Consider the following 13,977-nt stretch of genomic DNA (forward strand, 5'->3'; position numbering starts at 1 on the left):
TAGCCCATTGGCTTCTGGTCTTTGGACTAGCTACCAAATACTTATGGAATGGACAGGCATTGCTTTATGGTTCGTATTGGTGGTAACAAAAGCAGTCCATACTACTGATCTGGAATCCAACTGTCTCCACGGTCAGTGCTTTTCAAAGCAAAGATTTAAAGCCCTGAATTAGAACATTTCCAGGTTTTTGTTGTGATAATTCTTATCTTATAGCTTTTATTTGTTGAGGCTGGCTATCCAGAGAAAGCATCGATGCTTTAGTCCTCAGTGGGTGCATCTACACATGTGCTTTAATGCACAGTAGCCTATTTTACTGTGCACACAACGATACGCAGGAACAGGCCTGCATTCAATTGTAAATAAGATTCCAGGAAGCAATCGGGGACAGTATGGATTTCCAGTAACCCAACACCATCCTCCTTGTGAATCCCCCACCCAAAACAGTCAGAAGAATGGACACTTTGAAAATGCAGGTCCCATCGGGAGGGACTCTCATCAATGAGAAAATGACAGCTGTTAGCACCTCTTCCATCTGGGCTTTCAACCCACAGGGATCACAAGGGAACTACCTGATAAAGAGGCAGGGGAAAGTGACCCTGGTGGATGCCTCCCCTATCTGGACCAGCACCCCACCATGTAACTTGCACCAGCCATCCACAGAGGAGCAGCTGGTGACCCACTCTGGACCCCAGCCTCAGGACGACATCGACTGGCCATCGATCATCAACCCATGGCACATGGCTATGACTGCACACTGCCAATATCAGTCTCCAGTTACCAACACACAGTCACCTTTCTGTGTGTGTGTGTGTGTGTGTGTGTGTGGACCAACAGTTTCTTGTACCTGTTTTAGTTTCTCGTGTTTGTTTTATGTTTGCATAGTTACACCCTCGTCTAATAAACCTGATATTACTGATCCTGAGAATTGGTCTTGCTTGTCAAGTCAACAACCACTAATATAAAACGCAGATGTCAGAAGCAGAGTAGTTGAATTCCCAGTGGAGAAATTCCAGGGAAAGAAGGCACTCTACATAGTCCAAACTTTCAGGAGAAAAAATAACCTACATTTCCCCACCACCTACCATAATATGTCCCTTTGAGGCACTGGTTCTCATTAACCACCTGGTCCCTGATTGGTTCCTCAGTTAATTACCAGTCATTTAGGAAGGGAAAATTCTGTTTCATGTTTTTCATAGAGGATGACAAAAGCAGTCAATATGGTTAATTCTGCGGCCAGGAATCTCCATGTTCATTGCTTTACAAAGAATATTTTTAAACTCCTAAACATAAAGCCTGCAATAAAGCATGAACTGCTATCATCTTCTCCCATGTTTAACAGCTGCATTAATTCTGCTTATGAACTGCATCGGGTCTCCTTCAACCTATTGGCTTTTCCATGATTCAAATGAAGCTGAAGATGGAGAATCAGACTGAGGCAACGGAATTTATCCTTTTGGGTTTTACTGTTGAACACTGGATAGAAATCCTACTTTTTGTTGCTATCCTGATCATCTTTTTCTTGATCCTGATGGGGAACATTATCATCATTTTCATCACGCTAGTGGATATTCATCTCAAAACCCCCATGTATTTCTTCCTTCGAAACTACTCCCTCTTGGAAATCTCTTTAACCTTGGTTGTCATTCCTAAGATGCTCTCCAATTTTTTGTCAGAGAGAAAAAACATTTCCCTTCCTGGATGTTTCATTCAGGGATTTTTCTTTTTCTTCCTGGGAACCAATGTCTTTTTCTATTTGTCTATCATGTCATTTGATAGGTATGTAGCTGTCTGCAACCCATTACGTTATGCCACCATCATGAATACTAGGGTCTGTTTCCATTTATTGATGGGTTCTTGGACAGTTAGTTTCCTCTTAGTCCTCCCACCCTCAGTGATGACGGCCAAGCTGAAATTCTGTGGTCCCAACATCATCAACCACTTATTCTGTGATACCACCCCTCTCTTCCATCTCTCCTGCCAGGATACACAGCTCATAGAAGTAATGACTTTATTTGCAGCGGTATTCACCTTACTCATTACTTTGGCAATCAACATCGCCTCTTATCTCCGAATCATTAGCACCATCCTGAGCATCCCGTCTGCTGCAGGAAGGAAAAATGCTTTCTCCACTTGCTCTGCTCACCTGACTGTTGTGTCTGTGTTATATGGCAGCTGCATAGGCAGGTACATCAGACCCCCAGAAAACAGAGGGGAAGAGTTTGACAAAGTGTTGGCTCTCCTTTACGCTCTGGGCATCCAGGTCTTCACCCCCTTCATATACACACTCAGGAACAAGCAAGTCAAGCAGGCCTTGAGGAATGTTGTCAAGAGGGTGAGCGTTAGTTCACACTCCCAGAGACATTTAGGGAATCTACTCTATTAGTATTTCAGCAGTTAAATCCCACTAAACTTTGAACCCTAAAAATTTAAAATTTGATGAGTAGGCAAACACCTTTTTATGTCTATATTTTTTTCAATTCTTAATTTCATATTATTTGGGCTAGGTTGTTTCCTTAAATTTGGGAGGTGTTATGGTGACCACCTGAAGGGATCTTATTATAGCCTCAAAATCATGAGTGTTTCTTCTGGACCTTTGCCACAGAACGCCTCAGGTTAACTCAGCTCTAAAGGGTACCACGTCATTCAGCTTGGGACGTCAAAGGTGGGTAGATGCGATGGCAACTACACTGCTACCCTAAGCGACATTGGCTATGGTACTTGTTGTGACTTAAGGATGCAGCCCAGTTAACTGTGAGACTGTTGGACTCAGATGGGCTATTAGCCTTTATTTTGTAATGTTTATTTTACTACTTGCAACCCTCCTGAAAAACACCTCGTGGTCTTTCCAAATCCTCTTTTCATCTCTGCTGCTGCCATCTCAGCAATGGTTGGCAGCTCTATATTATAATTTTTTTTTCTCTTTTCTATTCAGTATTACTGTCCAGCTGTTTCACCGTTTTCCACTTTCTCTTTACCTTATCCACTGTGAATTAGATATTATGCTCCTGATGTGGGTTTAGCTTTATAGGTTTTCTCATGTTGTGTATTTTTCTGTGAACGCAACTGGAATAAAGCAGCACAGTGGTTCTCAAGCTGTACAGACTGAAGGCACCTCTTGGAAAATGCCAGCTCTTATTATCCACTCATTTTTTGGCAAGAGAAATATAACAGAGCAAGTTTCCTGTTGCAAAGAGCAAAGAAAGACCACAATGTTCTTAACACTATGGTCCTAAGTGTTTATCCTGTAAATCATGTTGGCATACCTAGCAGTGCTTGAAAGGCTCAACACCAATTAATGTCATGGCATAATGGTACAGATTCACTGTTGTGAAGATACCTCTCACACACATGTTCAGTCTGAAATAACGATAGTTACTAAATAACAAATACAAATCTTAGACTAAGGAGAAATGTATCTTCTAACTCCTTCATAATGGGGTAGGAGCTTGCCCATCAGGAGTGTACTCCGTTATCTCTGCAGAATGCTGGCATGATCCAAGTTATCTAATTTGGCAGAATATTGATCCTAAATGCAACTGGTTTAAAGTGCAGCGCTTTTTCTGTGTTTTTATAGTTACAGAATCCTGCAGAGGTAACAATTACGTTGTTACAGCTGACATATCTGTAATATTTGATAGCGATACAACCTGTATTTATTGATTCCCTGAGAGAGGGAACGTGGCCCAGTGGGTTTTTTTTTTAAGATGCTTGTCTGGAGAAACCTTGGCTCAGGTCTCTGACCCAGCACAGACTTCCTGTGTATGCTTGGGTAGGTCATTTGGGAAGTGCAGCTCAGCAGGATGATGGACTCCTAGGTCTAGATCCTCCAAAAGGATTAGTGACTGGAAATACTAGTCACTAAATATGGTATTTGGGAACCCAGGGCTATATTTATCATTTCTTGGCAGCTGCTGCCTACTTCTGGAAGCAACCCATCTCCCCTCTCCTCCCCACCCCAAATATCTGCCGTTAAGGTTCTCAGTATACCTTTAAATTCTCCTTCCCTACCACCTTTGAAATACCTCAGAAGCAAGAAGGATTGGCTGCCCAGCAGCCTGGCTCTTTTAAAAATCTTGCTATGACTTCTCAAAGGACCTGTTAGGACCTACCTCAATGCAGTTCAGTTAAACAAGTGGAAGCCATTCAGTGAATACAAACTCTGTGTAGCCTTTATTAATCCTATCAGCCAGGAATTCAGACTGGCTGACAATTGGGATAGCACAGGGTTAAACAAAAACCCAAAGTGTATTTCTATTCTATCATCTTATACCTTAGAAATACTTATATGAGGTCCACATTGTTCGCCACACATGATCACTTTTAGTGCCATACATCTTACAGTTTATTGATTAATGACTGTATTTCATTACAGCATTCTGATGTATCTTCCCATGTATGTAGCAGTTTTGGTTGTACCATCCTATGTGCTTTTCATATTTACTGTGGCAGTTTATACTGATGTTGTCTGTGCCAGGGTGTTCTTGCCCCGATTCCAGAAGTCCAGATGCAGTCTGGTGTTTTCTACAAAATTTTAGAGTTGCAGATTTTGAAGTCTTACTGCTTTTGGCCTGTCTTAGGGTCCAGGCCTCATCCTACCCATGCATTTTATCAATGTCTGGGTTCTTTAGCTTGGGTGCTGGATTTGGTAGGCATGAGCCATAAGTCCTTCATTGGACCTGTTTTGTACAAGTTCCCAGCCATCTCTTACCCATTGAAATGGGAATTGTTTTGACCCTTTTGGAATGGGGGCCCTGTCATTTCCTAAAATAGATGCATATTGCTCTAGAGCCTAATCTACCTATGGAGTATATCCCTGGACTTGGAGTTACTAAATGTGATCCCATTCCACTTGGATTGAATCCTTGAATACCCACTGAAGTTTCTAGTGAGGTAACATGCCATCATCTTCTCCTTAAAACTTTGGCAAAAGGGGAGGACAGATGCATTCAAATGTTGTCTTCACAGTTTTCAAGGCTTCAATCAGGGGCTCTATCAAGATCACAGAGTTTATAAACCAACTCTATAATGAATGCAGATATATAACACCCACAGACAACTGAGCATGAATAGGCAGCATCTGGCCTGGCCTGCATGCAAGCCCTGTATTCCATATTCTTTATCATTTAAAATAAAACACACAACATGAAAAAATATATATATTTTTAAAGAATAAAATTGTAGTGAAATAATTCAAATGAGCACAGAACATTGTTTATTATTATTATTATTCCAGAAATTTTATTTCGTGAGAGTTTTGTTTTTTTTTAATTTATATCTTTTTCTGTCTATAACAACATAGTTTTACAATTTTGGAGATTCCCTAGAAGAGGAATCCTAAATTTTGAGTAACTTTCTGTCTCTGACTCTCATGGAGTTTTGAGGTTGAATCTATTAATGATGACAAGGTGCTGAGATACATGGACCTGCAAACTGTATTTCTACTAAAGTGAAGATTAATGGGGTTAACGTGTAAAAAAAGCTCTGTAAATAGAACAAGTTTTGTAACTGGTGAATAAACTGAGTAATAAATAAATATGCAGCACATTTTCTGTTGAACACACATACAATATGGGAATCATGTTTTATTGCTAATCTGTACAGGACAACACAATAGGATTGCTGGTGTAATCCTGACACTGGTTTTAACACTGACAAGTGCAAGGTGCTGCACCTGGTGGGGAAGAGCCAGCAGCATACCTACAGGCTGGGGAACTCCCTTCTTGTCAGCACAGAGGCAGAAAAGGATCTTGGAGACACTGAAGCCAAAATGAACATGGGCCGACAGCGTGGGGACACGGTCAGGAAGGCCAACCGCACCTTGTCATGCATCCACAGATGCATCTCGAGCAGGTCCAAGGAGGTGATCCTGCCTGTCTATGTGACACTGGTCAGGCTGCATTTGGAGTACTGCATCCAGTTCTGGGTGCTGCACTTCAGGAGAGATGTGGACAACATGGAGAGGGTCCAGAGGAGGGCCACCCGTGTGATCAGGGCAGGCCCTATGAGGAGAGGCTAAGGGACCTGAACCTGTTCAGCCTCCACAAGAGAAGGCTGAGTGGGGATCTAGTGCCCTGTTACAAACTAGTTGGAGGGGACCAGCAGGCATTGGGGGAGTCCTTGTTCCCGTGAACCTGATGCTTCTCTGAAAGGACTCTAGGTTGAGTCCTTGCTCTGAGTTGGGCCAAAACTTACCCACTGTTCTCCATTTATTTTATCCAATGGTTATTAAATGCAAGGTGCAGTGGCTCAGCTGTTAAGAGAAGGGCTGGAGGAAGAACTGGATAATGCCTAATGTTTGGATGCTTATATTGCTGGGATCCTTTGACCCTAGCTGACTTCCTGCCCCTGGGGCAGGCGGCTAGACTTGATGATCTTCAAAGTCCCCTCCAGCCCTAATGTCTATGAAATCTATGAACCTATTACCTGCTTATTGGAGCACCAAGCTGGGAAGCTGGAATAATGCAACCTTACAGCTACTGGAGCTAAAATAGTGGGAGAAGGGGGCCCTCCTCCTTTTCCCTCATTTGTGTGTCCAAAATTGCACTTAGATTGGGATAAAACTCAGACTCTTTCTCTGGGTAGCAATGACAGGAATTAGATAATTATTCATACATTAATAATACATGAAGAAGCAGACCGCAGGGCTCCTGAATCTTATTCCACTCCTGTGTTTGCTGTGCCTTATTCCTTACACACATGCACAAGCAGACACAAACACACACCAAACTGGAGTCTTGATTCCCTTGAAGTCTCTAGGAGAAGAGGAAGAGATGAGTCTCATGACAGGAGAGGGTCTGCTTCTTGATATTTTCCAGGTGATTTTTTTTTTTTTAACCTTTGTGTTTTGCAAAATCTAAGTTTCTAACCAGCTCCATTAAATGTGGTTTGCACTTTTGGGGGATTGGACTCAATGGCACAGGAAGCCCTTCTCTTCCTATGACTAACAAAATAAGCTGGGAGGGCAAGACAGTGATGAGTGAATATTGACCTTCCCAATACTGACCTTCCCATACCTCTCATATATTTGTGGCCAGGCAGGGACTAGAAATAAGGTTAAAAAACTGAGCAGTTCACTATCACATGAATATTTTTTTTTTCTGGGGAGTGCCATGAGAAGTTGAGTTGGTATCTCCTGAGCGGGTTGCCAATGAGCAATGGAAAAATGCTGTTGACTCTAATATGCCTACTGAGTGCGAGAGGAACTTTTTGCTAGGCTACAGCAATCCTGCATTATCTCCTCAAACAATTTCGGACAAGCTGTTAAACTTCCCAACTTTATTTTATGTAAGATTAAGTTCAGTTGCACTTAATGTGTCTCATGGTAAAAGCAGCTCAGTGTTTTGAAAGGACAGATTATGCAGTATGTTTTCCAGAAATCTTCAAAGTGCATAGCAGACAGAACAGAGCTAAAGGTTAATAAGAAAGCTAATTTGGAAGAGGTTCTTTTAGCAGGGTGGTAGTTTAAATACTTGAAGACGTTTTGGGGGCATATGGAGATGGCTTCCAGACCAGGATAGAGTACTGCAAAATTAATTCTAAAAACGGATGACCAAACCCACCCTGGGACAAAGCCTTTTACCCTGGGATCCTACAGATATACAAGCCCATTGTCCTACCTAGATATCTTTGCAATACTAAATTAATATTGTCCCAGGTCAATCAAAACTAATTTTAGTTCATTTCAATTTAACCTGTATATATGTGATTGTCCTAGACAGTTTTGGTGTGAATCAAAACCCTGGGCTAACAACCCTGGATTAAAATGGTCATCTCTTTTTACCCCCAGATTTAGCATCCCAAGAACCCCAAATGTTCCAAACACAAAAAGGGTCCCACCTCTGGAAAACATGAGGCACAAAGAAAGTTGGAGGAATTAGGATGTTTTAGTCTGGAGATGAGATGACCAAGGGTGTATTTGATCACAGGCTGCAAAAACAACAAGTATCCTGGAGAATTTGCTTCTGTATGGGGAATCTTCCTACTCATCTTCTGACAGGCTACTTCTCCTAACTTGTAAGTCTGATCTGTATTCCTAGTATTGTAGTTTTGGGACCTTCAACTTTGCCATAAAGATTTATATATTCTTAAAAGCATAAGGGTGGAAGGGACTACAGATGGTCACTTTTAGGACATTTTTACGCATGATGATTTTCACCATTTAAAGCGGACTAAAGTAATCAATTAATACACATGGGTGACTTTAAGGCATTTTTAAAGAGGCAGAAATTGCCTTAATTAAAGCTGGTTGGATGAGTTTTAAATGTAAGGCGAAATGGGGTAGTGTGTGTCAAGACACCTCATTCACCTAAATTGCATGTGTATTTAACCTGGACTTTCTAAGTGGTAACTCCTATTTGCTACCACTAAGTGCAGCTAGCTAGCTCTACAACTAGCAGCCTGGTATCAGTTCAAATCATTCCCCTGTGTGTAACTGAAAAAAATAAAAACCTAAAATAAAAATAAGCATCTTTTGTCTGTGTTGGTTTTATTTTTTATTTATTCAAAACACACCAGTGGGTGGGGAAAAGGGTGCAAAAGGGGAAAACGAGGAACCAATCTCCCTACCCCCACGAATGCATTACAGCCAGCAATGCAAGCTCTGCTCTGCAGAGCCCACAAAGGAAGTCTTCCACTGGGGGAAGGGAAACTCCCACCAAAAGACCACAGAACGCTCCCCCAGGGTCCCATGTGAGCTCTGGGGAGTGGATAAAAACCTAAGCACAACTGGAATTCACCCCCTCCCCAGCACTGTAGGGAGAGCTGACACTCCGGGAGCGAGGTCACAAAATCCCCCTGCCCCAGAAACCCCCAACCCCCCCCAAGGTCCTATGCACACTGTGGGGAGCAGGCAAAACTCACCACCCATTAGCAACACATCTATCTACATGTAGCTATCTACATAGGATCTCTTAGGCAGGGTTGTCTGTATAACAAGAGGCATGCAAACATCACTCATTGTGGAGCAGGGTGGGTTTGGTTTCAAGCTCATGTTGCTGATGGTTGGAACCCTCACCTTTTGCTATCAATTTCTGCTCTCTCTTGTGTCTGATGATGGGTGCGTGGGCCTGAAAGTTTGCAAATAAATAAAATAATTTGTTTGCAAATATCTAGTTGTTCTCCTAAAAGATATCACCTCTGCCATGAGTTTTGATTCCTGTGTATTGAAAGGACACTCTAGGGGCTGTACTCTTATAATGTCTGGGTTGCAGCTGCAAAGCCCAGAGTTATTACAAAGCCAGAAATGTCTGTCTGCTCTAGTCCTTAAAATACTGCAGCTTGCCTTAAAATACAAGGCATTTGGGGTGTGTGCTGCACTTGTGTTTGGAGCTGACGTCATCTGAGTCACTCCTGATTCAAGCTAGTATAACAAATAAGCAGAATATAGCCCATTGTGCGTAGACCAGCAGTGGATATAAACTACTCAGCATAATAACCCATGTATAGCTAGTACCTTACATTGCACAGTATCCTGAAATTCAGCTGTCTTTGCAGAGCAGCTGTCTCTGGGGTGGGACACTGCAGAAATGATTTCCCAGCAAAGCTGCTCTAGTTCTTCAGAAAAGTAGCAAGGTGCTCTGACCTGGGAAACTGTGAACCATTCACTGAAGCTTAATTAGGTGCTAATGAGCAGTAGCTGGCCAATCTACCAGGACTTCTGATTCAATCAACCCTATAAATGGGAAGTTCTGACTCCAAAGAGCCACCTATAGGGGCTGCTGGGAGTCTTGGGGGCTGGTGGGGTACAGAGTGGGGCCCCAGACCCAGCCCTGCAAGCCCCTAAGACCCCCATCAGCCCCTGTAGGTGGCTCTTTGAAGGCAAAACTTTCAGTTTATGGGGTTGAGTGAGGCAGTCAATGGTAGACTAGCCAGCTACTGCTTCTTAGCATTTAGTTAAGTTTAAGTGAATGGTTAACAGTCTCCTGGTGCTAGAGCACTTTCTCAAAAAAAGAATCAGAAGAACTAAACAATTGTAGACAAGTGTTTGTCTAAAATATATATATTGTATGTATTGATTGTGTCCATCTTCACAAACAATCTATACTTTTCATTCTTTGTTAGTTTTAAAGTCTTTGTTTTCTCTGAAAAAGTTCTCCTATATCTGACCTATCATAAAAATATCAGGGGTGCTGTTTCCTCTTCTCTCCATTTTTTGCTAGACACCAGTCCCAAACTCATGGAGGTCCTTACAAAATGCTTCTATTGATTTGTCTCACAGGCAGAACAAGTCTTGTTTCCTATGAGAGGCAAACATTTTTGTGGGTGGTATCTTTTATTGGACCAACTGCAAGGTTGGGATCAAGTTAGACAAGTGTCCCAATGGAAGACCTTCTTCACCTTCCTTTTTGAATGTCAGACACTAAGGGATGAATTCTGTTTTCCCCTGAGTACCTAAATGGCAGTGTTGTAGGCACATAATGGGCATTTGTGGTGCTCATATGGTGCTTCTATTTCTCCTTCAGAGTGGATGCATAATCACACACTTAGACACTGAGCATTTGCAGTTGGCTATATGCTACCCAGATACATATGTGTGTACCTGAATGTAATTATGGGGGGAGGGGAGCTTCATTCCATGTTGCATCTTGCAGTTTAAGATTTAGGCACCTTACCCAGATGGTAGAAAACCTAGCATCTTCATTCCTCTGTTTAAGAGAAGGTTTGAACTGGAATCTCTCTGACTTCCCAACACTGTCTTGCAAGTTCCACACCATACCACCATTACTCATTTGAAGCTGGACCCTGGGGGAGCCAAGAGAGGGAAAAATGTAAGGTTAGCAGTGTAACAATCTTGAAGCTATATGGCTTAGAGCAGGGGTAGGCAAAATGCAGCCCGTGGGCTGGATGTAGCCCACCAGGTCATTCTATCTGGCCTGCAGAGCCCCTAAAATATTTAGAAAATTTATATTTATCTGCCTCTTGATGGCTTGCCAAAACTCAATAAGCAGCCCTCTGCCCGAAATAATTGCTCGCCCCTGGCTTAGAGAGAGAGATGATGATCTGGAATACAACCATGCAATTTAGTTTGATCCCTGCTTTCACTGTGGAAGACGCTTGCTCACTGTGTTGCTCTCCATCCATTCATGGTTAAATGCAGTGAGAAGTTAAATGCATTGCAGGCCCCCCTCCCTTTGGGGCAACAGCCAAGGCACAGGGCCCTGTCCCTTCAAGGCAGTGCAAAACAACATCATTTCGTTTCAACTTCTGTTTTGCCATTTCGATGGAACGGTGTTTTGTTTTGAGTCTTGTTTCATTTCAAAACCACTGTTCCGTTTCGTTTTGTTCAAACTGTTTCGCTGTTTCGATGCTGTTTCAATGTTTTGCCCATAGGCTATAATGGGGAAGCATGAAACCACCTATAACTTTGTCATTTCTTGCCTGATTCAGATGAAACGTTCAGAGATGGTAGCCCCTGCTGAGCCCATGAAGCCTGCCAGGTTTCATGGAGATAGGTTCAGGGGTTTCTGGGAAACTGCACCTCAAACTGTTCAGAGTGAAACTCATGTCACTTATGAGTGGGAAGGCAAAGAGAAAGCTCAGTTCAAAACAATGCTGTTTATGCAGTTTTTCCATCCCTCCCTCAGAGCACTGGGATTGGAAGGGACCTTAGAGAAGGATGACAGCCATTGGCCAGCTACACAGTCAATATCAGAGCAGCCCTTCCCCGGTCTTCCTCCTCCCTCTCCTTAGTTTCTCTTTAGCTGCAAGTAAGCCCAGCTTTGAAACTCGAAACATTCAGAAACTTTTGAAATGTTTCAACTGCCCTCATTTTGTTTCGAGGCTGTTTCGAAGCCTTTCATTTCATTTCGATGCCACTGTTTCAAGCTCAAAATGAGTTGAAACAGCATTGGAACAAAACAGCCAGTGAAATTTCACATAGCCCTAGTATACACCTCAGTGGGTCACCCCACCCCACTGCTTCAGTAATTACTACTGAGTTCATCATCATCATCAAAAGCAGGAGCTTAGATAACTTAAGTCATGTCTGTTTTCCAAATAATCTTACAAAGGAAGGTTCTTTTTTTTTTTTCTTAGAACAAGCTCTTGAGTGTTAAAAATGCTGGAAAAGTATTTTCCAGCACTTACAAGAAAATATACAATGGAATAAGATGCTTCTATGAATACTGAAGGAACATATTGCCTGTTCTCAAGACAACATAGAATTTGGCCTCAAAATATATGTCAATAACTTGAGTACTTACAAAGGAAGACACCAAGATCATACTGATAAAAGTGAGACATGGACCTTACATTTCTTTCTTTCAATACATTATTTGTTTACAGAAACCATGTTATATTTTGGTAAAAATTTTGGTTTTCAGCGGGAAACATAATTGCCAAAAACAACAACAACAACAAAACCCCAAACCAAATGAAAACAAACAAATGGGTTCAAATGAAAGCCAATGTATTTTGGATAAGGAAATGACTTGGCCCAAGCTGGTTTTGTCTGTTTGTGATTTGTTTTGTACTAGAAGAACCATTCCAGTATTCACATTTCCTCAGAGAAAAAAAAAATGATGATTTTCAGTGTAAGGCATTTCCAAAATCTCTGAAGATGTCATCCATTAATATCTAAGGGAGACTGTGCATCTCAAGTAATTATGCAGGCACAGTAATTGCAAACATTACATTTTGTTATACTGAATAACTAGCATTTTAAAAAATAAAACATTTCTCAAGAATTTTTATTTGAAAATATTATCATTGATACTTCAGAATGCCTATAAAAGTGGAGTAAAATAAAATTCACAGTGAAAACTAAATGCAAGCTGTTCTTTTTTGTACTTGCATTTAAATGTATTGGCAACACAACTCCTTTTCATGTTTGCAACTCTTAAGTAAAAATGATTATGAATATCATGGATTGTGATTAAAATGCAAAACCAGTTTAAATTATCTGGTAAAATTCTGTAGTAAAAAGCTACTTATGCTTTCCATATATTCATCTCTAGCCTAAAATAATGCCCTCTAATTCTCTCTTAGAATCAGAAGAAATATGTTTCCTCTAAACTAATTTCCAAGCAGCTATTCTATCTTTCTTGATTATTGGTTATAGTGGATAAGTTTTGTGCCTTGCTCTAAACAAAGGACACCCATAATCCTAACTTTTCCAAGTTCTGTATCCCTCATATACAATGTGAAAAATTCTGTTTATGTTTTATGAAACAATCCCGCAAGACCTCTTTCACTCTTTCATTCCTGAGGCTGAAAATGAAGGGATTCAGGAGAGGTGTCACAATGCAGCTCAGTGCGCTTGCCACCTTATTGAGAAGAAAGGAAAGCCTCTTTTCTGGCCATATATAAAGGAATATGGTGCTGCCATAGACAATGACTGCCATGGTGAGGTGTGAAGAGCAGGTGGAGAAAGCTTTCTGCTTCTTTCCCGAAGCCAGAATCCTGAGGATGGTGGAGATGATGTGGGTGTAAGACACGATGGTGAAAGTTGGGGAATTTAGCTGTAGAAGAAAAGGATAGGATGAAGTGAAGCAGTTCCAGGAATGGGGTATCAGAGCAGGAGAGCTTCAGGAGGGGCCACCTGTCACAGAAGAAGTGGTCTATGGTGTTGGGGCCACCGAAATTCAGCTTGGTGAGGAAAATTATTGGGTAGAGAGTGGTCAAGAAACTGCCTGTCCAGGAAAAAAGGATGAGCCTGGTACAGATCTTGTTGTTCATGATGACTTCATGCCTCAATGGCTTGCAGATGGCTTGGTAGCGCTCGAAGGACATGATATCCAGGAGAATGAAATCAGCCATTCTCTGGAGGTACACATAGATATGGCCCATGCAGCCAGCAAAGGACATGGTGCCACTTCCAGCAAGGATGCTTGAGACCATCTTTGGTACAACAGTAGTGGTTGCCATAATCTCCAGGAAGGACAAGTTCCCTGGAAAGAAGTACATGTGAATGTGGAGCCTCTGGTCACTCAGCATCAGGACCGTAAGAAGCAGGTTTCCGTTCACCGTAACCAAGTAGAT

General features: G+C 41.8%; 1 protein-coding gene across 1 annotated transcript; it reads left to right on the plus strand.

Moving 5' to 3' along the window:
* The first annotated feature begins 1,417 nt into the window (after positions 1-1,417).
* On the plus strand, positions 1,418-2,383 carry LOC102373691 (olfactory receptor 49-like). The gene has a single exon (XM_006037415.1). The coding sequence runs from the start codon at positions 1,418-1,420 to the stop codon at positions 2,381-2,383; it is 966 nt and encodes a 321-aa protein (XP_006037477.1).
* The last annotated feature ends 11,594 nt before the right edge of the window (positions 2,384-13,977 follow it).

The sequence above is a fragment of the Alligator sinensis genome, unplaced genomic scaffold (assembly GCF_000455745.1).
Source record: "Alligator sinensis unplaced genomic scaffold, ASM45574v1 scaffold526_1, whole genome shotgun sequence".
In the NCBI taxonomy this organism is placed as follows: domain Eukaryota; kingdom Metazoa; phylum Chordata; order Crocodylia; family Alligatoridae; genus Alligator; species Alligator sinensis.